Genomic DNA, 18,990 nt, shown 5'->3' on the forward strand with positions numbered 1-18,990 from the left:
ATAAAAACATCAGGACAACTGTGTTTCCTCTTTGTAGCTGAAGCCATATTGTTTCCTGTCAGTTACTTGCCACACACTTGTCACAAATATACTGCCATTCTACTTTGGGCCATACTAGTTTTGAGTAAAAGGCTGATTATGACAATGCAATGCCACACCACCATTGTGTCAGTCACGCTGTGTTTGTTCAGTGCTATATTATGATGGTTAGTTCCTTATGTTCTTGGGAAAAAATGGGACAGTAACTTCCAGCCTGACAGTATTTCAGTTAGTTTCTCTGCTTTTATTAACAAGCATATAATATTAATTGGCAAAACACTGGATACAAGCTTCACTACCATAAAACCAAAACATTAAGCAATAATCCCAAAAGGCTTATTCAGACAAAACTAGCCACCAATAGTACAAAAATTACACAGCAATGCAAAGCATAAAAAATTGTAAACTTTCAAATGAAGCTAAGCCAAAAATATGGTTTTATACTGTGACAGTTCCAGAATCTTTATTATGCCACATATAAGGATAAAGGCTTAGTGGTTGTACTGGCTTATTGTTCCTTAACTGTAAAATAATCTTGTTGCAGAAGAAGAACAAACTCTCCTTTTGTCCAGATAAGTCACTTGAATTCAAGATTCCATTAAACAAATGCTTTGAGTTTCAAATGAAAATAAAAAAATACTGGAATATCAGTATTAAAAAATTAGGGCTTCTTCCTTCACCCACACCTAACTGTTTTCATGAATGATCCCCCTGGTTTCTGTGGAACCATCCAGGTTATTAGTAAAGTTACCAATACAAATGTTCATAGAATTGGACATTTAGTTCCTACCCTACCACTAGTATCTGGACAGGTCACTGTGGCTCTGAAAGATTTCCTAAAAGCTCTAAGGATGATCAAAGATGGATCAAATAGCAGGACCAGAGCTTTAATTTGCATATAAATAAACCATAACTCCACAGTAAAACATTACTGTTGACTTGCCACAAGACGAGTTCCCAGCAAGCATTTGTACTGATTGCAAATTTGGATTAAAGCAGAGATTGAAGCATTGTCCATGTTCCTTAATGTTGTTCTCTGTGCAACTTTTTACTTCAGCAACAGATCTCAAGACCTTAGTTACACTTATTTATATCTTATGTAGAGACTCTAGTGTATCGAACAATTTTTTCCCTTGTTATCAACTGTAGGCAGACTAACTGAAGTGTAGGTTGCATTAACATTTCCAGTGAAACATCCAAACTGAAATGATTACCTGAGGAAATACAGCAACTTGATTTTTCTGTACAGTCAAGCCTTCTGTACAAGTACTTATTAAGTACTTATTTTAATTACTTAATTCATCTTGCTGATGTACAGACTGGTTGGCTTTTTCCTATTATATTTAGCTCAATGGCAAGATGCATAATGCTGTAAAATAGGCTAGTTATATGGTTATTATCCAGTAGAAAAAACTCAATCTACTAGGACTACCTACGATGTTATAAAGCCAGTAAGAGCCAGATAAGCTTTCAAAGGCTCATAGCCTATTGGAAAAAAATAGCACCAGCACAGTTGTAGTCTGATATTTTTTATGGTCCCATATCCCCAGAGGTGATAGTGTTGTGTATACTATTGCACAACCAATAAAAATAAATATTTCCAGGTCTGATGGTACACCAATATACCAGACATAACAATGGCACAAAACATTTTCAGATAGGCTGCAAGTCTTGCCAATTGCTTCTACAATTCACATTAAGGTTTCTTGCAAGATCTTTTATTTCAAAATATTGCTGACAGATAGTTCTTGTACTTACACAAATTTAAATCCCACACTTCACTCTTAAAATAAAAGGAAATAAAAAAACCAGTCTCCTCAAATAGCCCCAAATAAAACCCCACTTGAACAAGTGAGAAAAACCATCTACATTCCTTTTAAATTTAATAGTAAGTAGATGCTACATTTACAATTTAAACATATGCCTAATAAAATGCATGTTTCAAACCTATTGCACAAAAGCACAAGTAATGCTCTTTATCCATACAAAACAAAAACATACAAATAAAAGCTACTCAAACTCAATGTAAAAGGAAGAAGCTTGTAAAAACATCTTACAATTTCATTTTATATGCCCGTAAATAAAGCTGGATCACTGAAACCAAAAATACTTGGATGGTAAAATAAGACAGAAGGTTTAAAATAGAATAAATAATTTCATAAAGTTTAACTTTAAAACCCCAAATCTTATTTAAATTCAATATTATATATTCTATCTGAAATCTCTATTTTTAATGAAACTATATTTCATGAGACTCTGAGCCTGGGTGATTCATCAGTCTCATTGCTGCTGAGGATAATGCAATAAGATACTTCTTTACTGCAATTATTTACCAGCATAAGCAATTGTGAAAACTACTTCACAGTAATGGCATCGTCACAAAAGCCAAAAAACCTAACATGTAACAACTAGCACTAAGAGTACCTATGCTGAGTCCAAATTTTAGTCTAACTCTGAACAGTATCAGGGTTACTTTACCCAACATAATCTTGATATAAATTCACTGTCTCTTAAGCTTCACAGAAGTGAAACAAGGCTCTGACCCAAAGGAGACCTCCCTCAATTCAAATGCATTGTAGTCTTTTAGTAAGGCTAAAGGAAATAAACGTATGGTCCAGACACAGTCACACCCCTCCTGAGGGAAAGAGTTTCTGTAGCAAAGATGTTGTGACATGTGATTTAGAAAAATAACTGAGTGTTTGGTTTTGGGGTTTTTTTTCTTTTTACTGGTGAGGTTTTATCAGATTAAAGACATTGCAAAAGCAGTTACACACTATTATGAACAAAAACCCCAGCTGTAGGTATTAATACTGGCTTGAATTTATTTATCCATATAGGTATAAACAGAGTTTTCAATATATTGATAGCACCATAACAAATTCAAGTGATTCTAAAGATGCTTATAAATTTATATTCTGTACTGTAGATTGTTACAGCAAGAGATAGATTTAAAAGGCTTCTGAATTTGCGTGTTTGTAACTAATTTCTCAGTTGCACAAGTAAACGGGCAAGTACCAAAATCTCAATGTACTTTAACAGCACTGCATCTAGTCATACAAAAAGTTTCTGCAGTACACACACACTCTGAGGTAGACAGATCTCACATATATACATGTATTTGTTTTTATGTGTATATATATATCCTGATTAAGGTGGTTAATCAGAATGCTGTCTGGCAGCCTTAATTTTATGTCTACAAGTGGTACAGCCAGTGTCTGTATACTCAGGATGCAGAGAGGGTGGACACTAACAGCCCTGTTCATATTTTCAGTGCCTCAACAGCTAGAGTCAGTCCCTTATTTACACTAGGACAGTGATAGCCACATAAAGAGCTCCAGAAAGGCCAAATATGTCAGTTTTGTGAACACATCCGTACCACCTTCATTCATCATTTCATGAAAAGATTAGAAAGCTGGTAGACCCATGATCTCATTTGTTCTCGTCTGCCAGTTCAAGTAATGTTACAGACAGAAAAAAGCTAAAATACATATATCCGAGTCCACAAACAGTAAGACAAAACCACAGCCAAGTTCCAATTCCATTGCTCATATGCATGCACACCCCCCTCCCAACAAACCCAGCCATGCAGCCCAAATGTGGAGTTCTGTCTAACTCAAATGCAGCTATCCTACATCCTCATTTGCAAGGACAGCAGCACTTTTTGGCCTTTGTGTGGCTCTCTTTTCCATCTCCACAGTTCAGTAGGCTCTCTTTCATTCTCTGCTCACATGCTTTACGATTTGCCATTCACATCTGTGACTGTAATTAAAAATGAAGAGCCCTGTTTTCAAAGGTAAACACAAGTTGGAGCATTCCTTCTGCAGCAGCAGAGATGAGAAACGAGGACTGAAGACTCCAAAGAAGGAAATTATGGGACACATGCTGAGGAATGTGGTACTTTGAGAACTCAAGAAGAGGACAAGGATTCAAAATGCTTGGATAAACTTCTTGCAGTATCAGCTTATGGAGTATTAGTTATGGAATAAAAAGTAATACTTTCTAGCACGAGAGGTGAAAGAGCACAGCTAGAGGAAGGGCAGTTACAGGCAAACTTATTTTCTTATCCAAAGACAATTTATCAAAAAATAACAGGGTTTAATAATAGGAATAGCAACTAGCATTTTCAGCTGACTGGAAAACTCTTCTGAAAATTAGAAGGTTAACTGTTTCCAGCTGCCAGTAATATGGCATAGCCTGTTTTCAGTGACTTGACACCTGTGCCAGACAAATACTCTCACAATCATACTATATATGCTATACTGTATATAGCTTGCAGAAATCACTTTCAACTACTGTTTTTAAAAAGCCAACTATTTCAAAAAGCCTTACAAAGTGCAGTGAATCCTGGTAAGTGCTATTGAGGGTGCATTCTTTAACATATATAGTTATATGAGTGTACAGACGTATGCACACATACATACAAGCATGCGTATTACCTTGCACCCATTAGGGCTGATGCAAGCAAAATTATTGGTTAAGGCCAGAAGGTGCTAAAATAATCTCCACCCCAAGACAGCTAGGAATTGCGTTAAGGAAAATGCTATGGTTTCCTAAGAAAACAGGTAAAGGAAGTATAAAGCTGCCCATAATGATCTGAGAAATTTTTAATCAGTGAAGTTAAAACTGTGCAGTATCACCCAAAGTTGCCCAAGAGCCACTGTTCCAATAGGTAGTGAGAGTAAATTCTCTCCAAATTAAAAACTGATTTCTGCAAGCTACAACTACATAAGAAATGTTTATTTTTTAAAAAGTTCACTAATCTAGCACTTTTGAGTATTTGTCATTATGTGGTGAAATTTATGCCACAGTAAAATAACAGGGCACATTAAAATAAACTGAAATAATTTCTATTAATCTCACCAAACCAACATGCCTAGGTGAGTATCAAAACTTTACTAAAACACAAAGTGAGGGAGAGGAATAACTGGGCAACAATGACAAACTTCCTGGTTTCCCAGATTTTCAGAAGTTTTCAAAGCAGCATAATAAATTATCACCAGTCACTGTATCATCAGGCATGGTCAATGCTCTGCAGAATAACTTGAATAAAGCCAATGCAATCTGGCAATACTATATAAGACTAACACTTTGCAAAAATATAGTTTTTAAAGATTCAGAATGTGAAAAGTAACTAAATACAATGGTGTCAAAAGCATCATTTTTGAATCACCCCACAGCATTCTAACTTATTTCTGTGTAACTGTAAGAGATAAATCAGGCTGAGCTACATGGAACTGTGAAGTGTTTTCAGTATCTGTAAACTTAGTGCTGGTAGTGTCCTGCTGAGTTGCGACTTTTCTTCCATACAAAAAAAGTATAAATATTTTCTGTCCAGAAATCTAGGTAATACATCCCTAGAAGAAATATTCAGAAGTACAGTCCTCTATGAAAGCCCTACAGTCTTCCAAAATTATTCGGCTGGTTTGTGTCATGTGATTAGTGGTGCACTAAGAAGGTGCCAGATGATAGTCTCTGCAAAAAACTCTGTCCAGAAGGACAATAAAGTTCTCTCACAGCAAGTCCATTTTGGGTCTGTAATGTAGCAGTAGAGGTGCTTTCTGCAAGACAGAAATATCAGATAAGTTAAGAAACAAAACCAGCACTAATCTGTTCAGTAGGCAACACTTTTGTTTCATAAACTAAAGCTTAAATGAACTATCGGAGTAATTATCTGACCCATCAAAATTTCACCAAGACAAGATGCAATTTCATCTGTGGTGCTCAAATAAGAGATGAAGAATCCCTTCCGTTTTGTCTTAGGAGCTGATCACCTTAAGATCAGTTCTATCAGGTCTGTTTAACTTGCAAAACCCATTCCCAAGTGAGAAATGCAGATGTCTATAAAGCAGCATAAGAGGATTAACAGCTCTCACTTGATTCCTCTTCTGTGAACGTATCCATTGCTTTTTTTATGAATAGGTAAACTTCTAACACCCACAACATCCTGCACCAAGGAGTTCTGTGTCTCATGTAAAGAACTGCTTCCTCTTGTTTATTCAGGACCTTCCACCTCCCAGTTTCATTTTACATCCCCCACCTCTTTCACTTGCCAGTTTACAGTTCCCTTTTCCATGTGACTCACAATTGCATAGATTTCCATGAGAAACGTGAATAGTAGACTTGTACACATCATTTTGCACATCAATTTGATGCTTGTTTGGTTCTCTTCCCCCACCCCCATAAAAAACCCTAACATTTTCTTTTTATCCTTTTATATGTACCTACATTGAACTTAAGGTGCTCACTAATCACCTGTCACTCAGAACTGTAAAGGCTTGCTTCAAGCCTTTGTTATCAATCTGTCTTCACTATCCTAAAAAAACACAATGTTGTCAGTGCACTGTTACTGCACTACTCAAATCCCTTTCCAGGTCCTTCAGGAACATTATACAAAACAGACTGCAGTAGGATTCCACTCGTGACCTCTCTGCATTTCAAAGACTGACCATTGACTCTTATGCAGGTCAATTGTTTTTCTACACTAAGACAGAAAAATGCTTCCCTACTCCCACCTGCACTTCGGCTAGATATGCAACCAAAGCCATCAAGTGGTTCTATGTCAGTATACACTGTAAGCTCAGACTGTGTTGCTTGTCCATTTTGAACACTAACTCCTAGTTCAAATATCCCCAACTACACATACACTGACATACAATTCATTCTTACACCCATTTCACTTGAGCTGCCATTATTAATGTGATAACTAATACTCAGAATAAATGCCCCACTGCTTACTATTCAGTTGCATAAAGGAAGTTGTTTAAAGAAACCACAATAAGCAAGTCAAAGATGTACTCAAACATTTTTAACCAGCCTTCTCTATGGCTACTAAATGGTGCTACAAGTTTCCTTAACTAAGGCAGACAAGCATTGCAATTACTGCCTCTCCCTTAGAAGTAAACCAGCCTTCATGAGCTACAGAAGAGGACTGTGTTGAAATTTTCTGCTTTTTCTGCATAACAATCAATTTCCCAACCTACGTGGATTAAAACCAGTTTTACCTGGAGTAGCTAAAAATAATACTTTCTTGTGGCTTCCACTTCCTTTGCCAGACTTGATGACATTTTGACAGTTGATGCAGTGTTCCCTTTTCCCTTGCAATTAATACTGAATTTCCATTATCCTTCATTTTCTTGGAAACAAAATTAATACTTGGTGTTTAAGAATGCTGTATTAGATATTTATTAAAGTATATTTTTATAGAGTTTGCAGTTACTGCAGTATAGTTCCAAATGATGCCTATTTTATAAACATTTTATTTGGCCATTTCATGATTTACTGGGAACCACCGTGTCATACCTTAAATCTCCATCTGGTAACAACTACAAACTTGAGCGTGTGGTCCTTGCCAAGAATCTCTTCATTGCATAATATGTCCAGCTGACAAAACAAAGACAACAGTTAATTCATTGGGACACAGCACCTGAAACAACGTATTTCAGATACTACTACAAATGTTTGACATTTTTCTTCTCTGGAGACACTGGAACTATTCATCTGCAAACTAAGTGGTGAGTCCTGTATAGACCCAAGAAAGGACAAGAAGATGGCTGTGTAACACATAATTCAAGAAACAGTGTATGCTTCTGTTTTCTGAAAGTAAAATCATAATAAAAGACATTCCTTTACAAAGGAACAATCCCACACTTTTCATAAGGTTTTTATATCTGCAAAATAATTTTTAAAAATTAAAATATTACCTCATTAAAAGAAGAGAGGTTAAGTTTTTTGGCAATGAACTTCTTTAGATGCAAGACTGTTGCCTGTGCTGAGCAACGAATCCATTTTCGCTTCAATCCACGCAATTTGCTGCTATTGCATTCCAAGCAGATGCTTACCTTCAGGAAAAAGCAGGAAGTCAGGGCTGGCCAGAACAATTTTCTGCAGTTATAATTATGTATTCCATATGCAGTTCTTATTAATACAACAATGTGAAAAAGTACAGTACTAGTATTCCTTAAATTGAAATGTCCATAGTCCTATTAAAAAAAAAATTTCTAACATCTTGTCAGTTTAGTGATAAGCACTGTTGCAACCAAACTGGATCTAGACAAAGAAGTTCAGGAAAGAATTTTTGATGCTTGAACAAGGCTGCTCCAGTCCAAATTCACAGGCTGCCAATAGCTCAAGAGGACCCTATGTCAAAAGCTAGGGTAAGATAAATAGTAAGAATACCATTGCCAATGTTCAGTGATTGCTTCTAACATCTTGCTTTTAATGCAACTGCTAAATCCAGTTGAAAACAAAATTTTAACACGTTTAAAAGATAAAGTTTAAAAACAAAGGATAAAAATGAAATAACAGATTTTTAAAATTCTGAAGATTATTTCCCCCCCCCAAGATGTCTCTAACTTCTATGCTTCAATTCTCACTTCTTTTCTCATCCAGCTATTCATTACTTGGTCTAAGGTCTTTGTGATGATTTACTTTGTGCACTAATTGGATCTAGTACTACATACAATCCCTTTCAAAGTTCTCGTACATTATCATTGAAAATAAAATTAATCCAAGTTGTAATTTACTCTGGACACACATAACAGGAAAACATAAAAGGGATGGTTTGTTTATCCCAAAACAAGATTTCACTTTCAAACATGCTTTGTGTTTAAAACTTAATAGTGAACTTCCCAGCTTTCATACTATTTTTATGGTATAGAGGTTTAAAATAAAATAAATAGTAAGGCAGTAAAAGTGCAAAAGGTTTTATTCATAATTATTGCTATACATTCAGCTCAACGTATCACAATAACACTGGGATACACTCCTTCAGAAAGGGGGCTGAATATCCTGAATTTGTTTTGAAAGGAAATACTTTGGAAACTTATAAACAAAGAGAACTATCAAATTTTAATGTAAATGTCTTTACTGGATTCTCCATTCCTGCTGAAACCCAAAGATGAAATACATGCTTACACAAAGCACTGAGCAACACTGCATCTTGTTTGTAGCAGAGGACAGAAAAAGTAGTTTGAAACAGTTATTTTTCTTCTCTGTTAGATTACCAAAGCACTAAAGTTAAAATACAAGATAAAACTAAAACATGCCCTGTGAGCTCACCTGTTCATCACTTCGGTGGTAGTCATTATCTTCTTCCTGTTTTTCCTCTGAAGTTTCTTTGTTTGAATTTTCATCTGTTTTAGTTTCACCTTAAATAAGAAACCAGATATATGGGATAGCACTCTGCAGCAGCTTGTGATGCTAATATGATTAAAACAGCACAATTCAGGACTGCAATATAGAATAAACTTGCTTTTTCTGATTTGTGCTTATCTGCTTAGGCAACACTAGCTGTTAACATTCCCATGCATCAAAGAGAGGAATACATACAGAGCACAACCTTCGGTTCAACTGCTAGCAGCCCAGAAGCTGGGTAATTTCACAGTCCCCATGTAGGCACTACTCTGGAGACATCCTTCGTTAAGAGTAATATGCTATGACCAGCTAAAAAGAAAGATTCTGTGCACAAATAAGGGACAAAGCAACAATCCTACACTCACTGCATTGTGCAGTGTTATAAAATGATTGTGATTGTAATAAACCAACTAGGCACATACCTCCCAACAGGTCTGTTCATCAACTTACTAGCCATCACCCGCTCAATACAGAATAAATAAAGGACCATTTACCATTTCGATGGGAATCTAGGTGCTGTTTTGTAGAACATGTCTCCCCTTTGACGTCCCCTGGAACTTCCATGCCCAGTTTGTGATAAAACTCCCTTTGCTTTTTCATTTCCGCTGTTTAAAATTGTAAATATTAATCCCTGTAATAAAGTTCTAATGCAATATTTACGAAGTTATTCCAAATCCCTTCCCTCTTCAGTGAAACAGGTTTGCCAACAAATAGTGGTATTGTCAGTATTTACTAATCTCTGTGATCGTATCAAGTCATTCCTCATCTTATTTTTCAGAGTTAGAATAATACAAATCATTGGTATAGCTACTATTCTAGCATTTCTATTAGAATGAGATAGTATTTAAAATAACATACCTTATTTTGAATCCCTCCCACAATATTTCAGTCAAACCATTGTTTTTGAACTTTTATTTATAGTTCTGATTTTCAATACACTAGAAATAATTTTTAAATAATCTATTTAATCTTATCAATGTTTGAGAATGTTCTGGTTTTGCAGCTTAAATGGATTAAAATACTCTATTTAAATGAAAGTTGTACCACACATTAAGACAAAAAATTACAGAGCAGTTACTACAAAGTACTTCTGTATTTGAACAGATCCAGTCGCAAAGAGGATTATGCCTGAAAGTTACCTGCTAAGAAAGGACTCACACAGTGGCAGAAACATCATTGAAACTAAATTGTTCTGCATTACATTCTACCTCTGAGAATTTTAGAAAGTTGGCACAACAGGTTTAAGTACACAGTTCAACAAGAACAAATGAGTTACAGTGTGCCTGTGCCAAACGTTTAAAAGCTGAACTCTCATTCTGCTTTACATAATACTGCTTTTCAAAGAAACATCCCATCTTCCCTCCAAACACCCTCACCCCCCAACTGCTGTTAGTACAAGTATGAAATTAAACTAATCAATAGAAATGACACAGATGAAGAAATACGGTTTTCCACTGTATTTTTCCTCAGTTTACCTCCCCATTTTCATCACCTGAAACTTATTTTTTTAAGTGTTAAACCAGTATGTGCAAAACGACCTATAAGAAAGGTCATACAACAGCTTACCTTCTTGGAGGCCTGGCACAAGTTTGTAAACAATATCTTGCATTGTTCTGTCATGACTAGCAAAAAAAAAAAAATCCCAAAATCAAAAGTTTAAGTCAACCATCTTGATTCAAAACATTTCTCTTCAAAAAGCTCTAGTACTAAACTGATGTAAAATCTCTAAGTTCACCGAAGAAGCATTTCAATTCTCAAATCAGTATTTATATCACACAAGAGAGGACAATAACATGAAACAAGTTATGAAAAAGTCTTGGCTAAGACAGAAACACAATGGAAGTTTGAGGAAGAACAGTCTTGGACATCTAGAGGATGACGTCCCATGGAACACAGCCTCCTGCCTCAAGGCAAGTATGTCACTAATAATCTCAAAATTCTTTGACAACTGTGAGGTAAACTAATTTTTAATACAAAAGAATCAAGGATAGCCTGCTTCTCTACCCTTACAGACTCATCTCTCACATTTCTAGATTACTTAGTTATCTTTACTAGGCTTCTCCAAAAATGCAAAAGAACAGTTCAGAGAAAAAGACCACAACAATAACATTTTACTTTGCCCTGAAAAGCCAACATTTTAACTGTTAGCAACATTATGTAGTTGATAAGTCTGTACAGGTAGTGTGGCTCAAATAAATGAAAAGTAATAATCCCACTGGAACTGGAGCAGCAGGACTGGTTGAGATTCTAAACTTTAATTACCAGCTCATTTTGACAAAATTCTGTTTTACTCTAAAATAAGTCACTGTCTGAAAGAAACAAAGTATTACCCTAAATTCCAATTAATAAATAAAATCAGAAACATTTCAAATGTCTGTCTTGGCTGCTGCAAGGTCATTACCCAAGGAGAGCTTGCAATACCAAATCCTGAATCTGACTTAAATAGGGGAAGAGGCTTGCAAGAGCAGTCTCAGGCTTCTCATCACCTGACATGACCACTTCACAGCAGTGGAGACCAGTGAACTAGTATAGAAATGATGACAAATCAAGAGATTTACAGTCAACCATTACAATCTTTTAAAGTAGCACTACAAAAAGAATCAAAGTATCATTAATTCTAAATTCATTTCAACCAGTAGCAATCCCATTTGCACAGGCTGAGACTTTCATGTGTCACATATGGATTGCAGGAACATCTCCAAAAATATTTCAACGTAATCAGCTATCAATCAGAGGTGAGAATTTAAGAGTACTCAGAAATGTGAAATAGGAGACACATTTGGTTTACCTGTTTTCCAGATAAAGGGAGATGAACAGGAGTGCAAATCTACATTCTAAGACATTTTGTAAAACTCCTGACACTCAATTCTTTATTAAAATACATATATATCCAGAAACAGGCTGGGCAAAAGCTGTTTCAGTCTTGAAGGGACAGTATTTTAGAACTAGTTCAGACAAAATACTTCCTTTGCAGTGTATTCAAGGACCAAAAACAAGTAACAAATTCCCTTCTAGCTGTTCTCAATCTGATGCTGTTTCCTGGCCCCTTCTGGCACAGAAAAAAGCTTCTGAACCAAGGCACTGTTGTATTCCTGTAGCTTTACAGAAGACACATGTGCTGTCGTGTCAGTTATTTGTTCTTGTCTATTGTCATCTACTTGTCCCTTCAAAGCATACTCTTATATAGGGTATTGTAAGTGTATCATATAACACATTATCAGTGTCCACTATTATTCTTCAGATGCAGAGCTGGCATAACTAGTTTCAGGCTCTTGAATCAGGACCAACTTGAGCAATGTCTGTATCGACAGTTTTCTGTAAAAGTGAAGAGAAATCAGGCTAATTTTCTATAAGCTTTGCTTCAGAAGTTCTTTTAGAACTGGGAAAGGCACTCTGAAAACTGCCACAAACAAAAGCAAATACTTTATAAAGGCAGACAAAACACTATGTGATATGCAACAGCTAGGCCAAACAGACTGCCACTATAGATTTTCCATCAGCAAAAGTGTTATAGTTTAATCCCAGCCAGCAACTACACATGACCCAGTCGCTCACTCGCTCCTCCCCCCTCCCAGTGGGAAAGGGAGGAGAATCAAAAAAAAAAAAAAGGTTGAGATAAGAACATTTTAATAATTAAATAAAACAAAATATAATAAAAGTAGCAATAATAATTATAAAATATAATAATAATTGTAAGGAAAAGGAATATAAAAAAGAGAGAGAAAAATAAAACCCAAGAAAAGACAAGTGATGCACAGTGCAATTGCTCAACCCCCACTGTCAAATGCCTGAGCAGCTATCTGCTCCCCCAACAAACTCACAGAATCACAGAATCATCTAGGTTGGAAAAGACCTTGAAGATCATCCAGTTGAACCATTAACCTAACATTGACAGTTACCAACTACACCATATCCCTAAGTGCTATGTCGACCCTACTCTTAAACACCTCCAGTGATGGGGACTCCACCACCTCCCTGTGCAGCCCATTCCAACACCTAACAACCCGTTCTGTAAAGAAATGCTTCCTAATATGTAGTTTAAACCTTCCCTTGCGCAACTTGAGGCCATTACCTCTTGTCCTATCGCTTATTACTCGGTTAAAGAGACTCATCCCCAGCTCTCTGCAACCTCCTTTCAGGTAGTTGTACAGGGCGATGAGGTCTCCCCTCAGCCTCCTCTTCTCCACACTAAACAACCCCAGTTCCCTCACCCGCTCCTCATACGACATGTGCTCCAGACCCTTCACCAGCTTTGTTGCCCTTCTCTGGACACGCTCGAGTAATTCAATGTCCTTTTTGTAGTGAGGGGCCCAAAACTGAACACAGTCATCGAGGTGCGGCCTCACCAGTGCCGAGTACAGGGGTAAGATCACTTCCCTGTCCCTGCTGGCCACACTATTTCTGATGCAAGCCAGGATACCATTGGCCTTCTTGGCCACCTGGGCACACTGCTGGCTCATGTTCAGCTGGCTGTCAATCAACACCCCCAGGTCCCTCTCTGACTGGCAGCTCTCCAGCCACTCCTCCCCAAGCCTGTAGCGCTGCTGGGGGTTGTTGTGGCCAAAGTGCAGTGCCCGGCATTTGGCCTTATTGAAACTCCTACAGTTGGCCTGAGCCCATCGCTCCAGCCTGTCCAGATCTCTCTGCAGAGCCTCCCTACCCTCGAGCACATCAACACTCCCACCCAACTTGGTGTCATCTGCGAACTTACTGAGGGTGCACTCGATCCCCTCGTCTAGGTCATCAATAAAGATGTTAAACAGGAGTGGCCCCTAAATCAAGCCCTGGGAGACACCACTCGTGACCGGCCGCCAACTGGCTTTAACTCCATTCACCACAACTCTTTGGGCCTGGCCATCCAGCCAGTTTTTTACCCAGCAAAGTGTGTGCCCATCCAAGCCACAAGCAGTCAGTTTTGCCAGGAGAATGCTGTGGGAAATGGTGTCAAAGGCCTTCCTAAAGTCAAGGTAAACAACATCCACAGCCTTTCCCCCATCCAATAAGCAGGTCAGCCTCTCGTAGAAGGAGATCAGGTTTGTCAAGCAGGACCTGCCTTTCATAAACCCATGCTGACTGGGCCTGATCATCTGATTGTCCCGCACGTGTTGTGTGATGGTACTCAGGATGAGCTGCTCCATCAGTTTCCCAGGCACTGAAATCAAGCTGACAGGCTTGTAATTTCCCAGATCATCCTTCCAACCCTTCTTATATATGGGCGTCACATTGGCCAATTTCCAATCTGTCGGGACCTCCCCGGTCAGCCAGGACTGCTGGTAAATGATGGAAAGCGGCTTGGTGAGCACCCCAGCCAGCTCCTTCAGCACCCTCGGGTGTATCCTGTCTGGTCCCATAGACTTGTGTGTGTCTGTGTGATGCAGTAGGTCACTGACTGTCTCCCCCTAGATTGCGGGGGGATTGTTCTCCCAGTCTCTGTCTTCTGGCTGAGGAGGCTGGATTCCTTCAATACAACCAGTCTTGTTATTAAAAACTGAGGCAAAGAAGGCATTAAGCACCTCAGCCTTCTCCTCATCACTTTTTACCATGTTTCCTCCTGTGTCTAGCAGGGGATGGAGGCTCTCTCTGGTCTTTCTTTTGTTGCTCACATACTTATAGAAACATTTCTTGTTGTTCTTGATTGCTGAAGCCAGGGTAATTTCTAGCTGGGCCTCACAGCATCTTTCTAATCATTGTGAGTGCCTAGCCCCTTCTTCCAAAGGCTGTAAACTCTCCTTTTCTCCCTGAGCTGCAGCCAAAGCTCCCTGTTTAGCCAGGGTGGTCTTCTCTGTTGCTGGCTTCTCTTACAGCACCTGGGGACAGCCTGCTCCTGTCCCATTAAGACTTCCTGGACCCCTATCCCCTTCAGAACCATCTCCCAAGGGATTCTGTCAAGCAGTTAGTTGCCTAAACAAGTCAAATTCAGCTCTTTGGAAGTCCAGGATGTCAGTTCTGCTGCCCCCTCTCCTGGCCTCTCTAAGAACAGAGAACTCTATTATTTCATGATTGCTGTGCCCTAGTCGTCCTCCGACCGCCACATCATCCACCAGTCCTTCTCTGTTCACAAAGAGGAGATCCAGCAGGCCACCTTCTCTGGTCAGTTCACTCACCAGCTGTGTCAGGAAGTTATCTCCCACACATTCCAGGAATCTCCGGGACTGGTTCTGCTCTGCTTGTATTTCCAGCAGATGTCTGGGAAGTTAAAGTCTCCCACAAGAACAAGGGCAAGCAATTGTGAGATTTCTCCTAAGTGCCTACAGAATATTTCATCCACCTCTCTGTCCTGGGTGGGTGGCCTATATTAGACTCCTACTACAACATCTGCCCTGTTGGCCTCCCCCCTGATTCTAACGCAAAGACACTCCACCCTGTCTTCACTACACTTGTACTCAAAGCAATCATAACAGTCCCTAACATACAGCGCTATCCCACTACCTCCTTGTCTATCTCTCCTAAAGAGCTTGTAGCCATCAACTGGCACACTCCAGTCATGGGAAACATCCCACCATGTTTATAATAGCCACTACATCATAATTTTCCTGTTTCATCATGGCTTCAAGCTCCTCCTGTTTGTTACCCATGCTGAGTGCATTGGTATACATGCACTTCAGATGGGCTGATGTCCCCAGCACCTTTTTGCATTTAGAGGTCCTAAGTCCAGCCTGAGCTTTCACAGGTGTTACCACGGTTACTGATCCATCAGTATCCCTTGCATCTTTGTCGTTCTGCATGTCTCCATCCTTTGCCTCCACTGAGATGGTAGGGTGAGGATCATCACTGGCACAACAGCTCACAAACTCTGGTAATCTATCCTGGGCTTATGTCTGGGAGTTCCAGTTTTGTCCCCTTCAAATCCAGTTTAAAGCTCTCTCAATGAGCCCAGCTAACTACTGCCCCAAGACCCTTTTTCCCTTCTGGGACAGTCGTATCTCTCCTGATGTCAAAAGGTCTGGCATCCTGTATACTAACCTGTGATTGAAAAATCCAAAACCCTGCCGGTAACCCCAGTATCGGAGCCACAAGTTCATCTGTTGGGTTCTCCTGTGATCTTCTTCATCCATCCCTGCACCTGAAGGGATGGAGGAGAACACTATTTCTGCCCCCAACTCCTTAAGTTTCCCCAAGGCCCTGAAATCTCTCTTCATTGATTTAGGACTTCTCTTGGTAATATCGTCGCTACCTACCCGAAAAATCAAGAGAGGGTAGTAGCCGTTGGATCTCACTAAAGCCGGGAGTTTTGCCATAAGGTCCTTCACCTGGGCCCCAGGAAGGCAGCAGACTTCCCTATGAAGTGGATCTGGTCTACATATTGGGCCTTTGACACCCCTCAGAATGGAGTCACACACTGCAATGACCCTTCTGGGTTTTCTTTTAGAATTGGTTTTAATACCTGGTCTAGAGCGACCTGGCCTTGTTGACCTTCATCTTCCTCCTTGTATGATGCATTTTCTTCATCCTTCTCTACTTAATTCAAAAGTTCCAGGGCCGCGTATCTGTTGTGAAGGGGTACCATGGAAGATGAGGGAGGTCAGGAGGGGATTTTCCTGCATCCCTGAGCTGGGACCTGTTTCCAGTCTCCCCCCTCCTTCTGCCTGGTAGCAAGAGGTTGAGGGATCACCTGCCTCTTTTGGAGCTTCCATTTGCTCCTTATGCTTCATGGGTGCCAAGGTGCTACTCCACCAATCAATTTCCCTTTCACACTCTCTAATACTTCTTAATCTTTCAACCTCTTCTTTGAGTTCCTCCACCAGGCTGAGCAGGTCATCCAGCTGATCACAGCACACACAGGTGCTGTCACTGCTGCCCTCTGGCAGGATTGACAGGCTCAGGCACTCCCTGCAGCCTGGGGCCTGAACTGCTGCATGTTTGCATGGCAGCTCTGTCTGGGTTGCCACATTCTTTCTGGTGGTGGTTTTGACACGAGTGGAGACCATAGTTCAGTTTACTCATGGAGGACGGCAAGAAGACAACTAGCTCAGATAAGCTCTAGACCCAGGAGAGGGACTATGCCCTGTCTGTGCGAACTGCTGTGCCACAGCCTTCTGACGCGCCATGCCCTGTTTGCCCGTCCTGTTCGCCGTGCTCCTGATCACCACCTCCCTGGGCAGTTCTTGTATGTGAGGGGCATTGGGCATCATCACTCCAGTCTTCACCCCACTCTGAGTCTCCACTGCCCTCATTTGCAGCTTGCTCTTCCCGCTCGGGGCGGGGCACAGCTTGAGGCTCTCCCTCTGCCCTGGGCTTCTGCCTTCTTGGCTTGCGGTTTTGCCGTGGGTTTTTGACACTTTCAGAAGGGTCCCCCGCTACTATCCTCCTCTTCAGAGCCCCTCTCCTCCACCCAGGTTTATATACTGAGAGCATGATGTCCTATGGTTTGGAATATCCCTTTGGCTAGTTCAGGTCACCTGTCCTGGCTATGATCCCTACCAGTTACTTGTACACCTGTTCACTGGCAGTGGGAAACTGAAAAGCCTTAATTTAGGATAAGCACTACTTAGCAACAACACATCAGCGTGTTATCAATATTGTGCTCATACTAAATCCAAAAGCACTCTACCAGCTACTAGGAAGAAAATTAACTCTATCCCAGCTGAAACCAAGACAAAAAGTTACTACAGTTCAGTAAAATGAAAGGATAGCACTGAAGGAAAAGAAAGGCAATGTCTTTTCCGAAAATAAAAGAAAAACAAAACAAAACAAAAATACTTAGGGAAAAAAAAAAGAGGGAAAACTATGAACAATACCATATTCATATTAATACCACATTCATATTAAGCCAGAAAGCGAGAGCACTCTGTGTAGGGATCAAAACAGAACGAAGGACAATATTGTTCCATTCTAGAGATTAAAGCTACTGGTTGAATATATTTTCTGCCATATTCTTACCAGTTCCTATGAACTAAACAGACCTTTGAAAGATTAACTGAACAATAAAGCTGACCGTTATTTCTCTCATTACTCTGTCAGACACTGAAAAACGCTGTTCAACTAAGACTAATTATTCTGTTTCATTAACATAACTTTTATAACTGAAGCATACAGAATGAGGAATGACTAAATCCCATTAAAACTCACAGAGAAATTAAACAGTAAAGTCCATACTTTGCTTGCTTTCAAGTCTGGAAGAAGCTAACAGATGTCAAGGAGTTGCAAATTCATAGCAAAGTTTGATCCGTATCTCCTCAATCACCTTCAAACTTCCTTTTAAATGTTGCTGGATAAGCAAGTAAGAAAATTTAGGAAAAAGCTGTGCTGCATTAAAGAGGCTGAAACAGTCTAGAGTGAGTTTAGCTGCACTTCTGCTTTCATACTTACCCAATATACTGTAATGGGTGGCTCTGATGTATAACAATTCTACAGGTCGGACAGGTGTTGTTTTCCTCCAAATATTTCACTAGGCAGCTTCTACAGACTGATAACAATGACATTCATAATTAAAAAGAAATAAAAGAAGCATAATAAAGTTTGTTTTATACAGTCACAGAAATGCACCTTACTGAAATTTTCACAAAGTTAATTTTTTACATCATGTAAGCGTGATGTCTAATCATGCAGAATACAGTTTCCAATATCTGTCATTAATGTTTTTGATACAGGGAAGTGATGCACCAGAATTAAGGCATCTGTACCTAGCCAGAGTCTTCCTAATAAAGCATACAACACAGAATTCGACTCCAGAATTTACTAGAACAACAATTTCTAGCAGGTCAACATCATATTGCTTGCACCATTCAGCTTGCACAGATAGTATTACAGAAACTGTATGCCATTAAGATACTAAGCCTATTTGCCTTAACCATGGCCACATGTAAAAGTAAAGAGTTC

General features: G+C 39.4%; 1 protein-coding gene across 5 annotated transcripts in view; it reads right to left on the reverse strand.

Moving 5' to 3' along the window:
- Nucleotides 1-262: 262 nt before the first annotated feature.
- The window catches only part of PCGF3 (polycomb group ring finger 3), a 69,694-nt gene continuing 50,966 nt past the window's right edge, over nucleotides 263-18,990 (reverse strand). For 4 of the 5 annotated variants that reach the window (XM_074856202.1, XM_074856200.1, XM_074856201.1 and 1 more), the window contains 7 exons: nucleotides 18,481-18,577; nucleotides 10,738-10,793; nucleotides 9,666-9,776; nucleotides 9,097-9,185; nucleotides 7,740-7,877; nucleotides 7,339-7,419; nucleotides 263-5,597 (listed from right to left, as the gene is read on the reverse strand). In XM_074856202.1, coding sequence (XP_074712303.1) covers nucleotides 5,550-5,597; nucleotides 7,339-7,419; nucleotides 7,740-7,877; nucleotides 9,097-9,185; nucleotides 9,666-9,776; nucleotides 10,738-10,793; nucleotides 18,481-18,577 — 620 coding nt within the window. In that variant the 3' untranslated portion in view covers nucleotides 263-5,549. Of the gene's footprint in view, nucleotides 5,598-7,332; nucleotides 7,420-7,739; nucleotides 7,878-9,096; nucleotides 9,186-9,665; nucleotides 9,777-10,737; nucleotides 10,794-18,480; nucleotides 18,578-18,990 lie in introns of those variants that run through there. The other variant, XM_074856203.1, reaches the window with a different exon arrangement.

This window comes from Strix uralensis, chromosome Z (genome assembly GCF_047716275.1).
Source record: "Strix uralensis isolate ZFMK-TIS-50842 chromosome Z, bStrUra1, whole genome shotgun sequence".
Taxonomy (NCBI): domain Eukaryota; kingdom Metazoa; phylum Chordata; class Aves; order Strigiformes; family Strigidae; genus Strix; species Strix uralensis.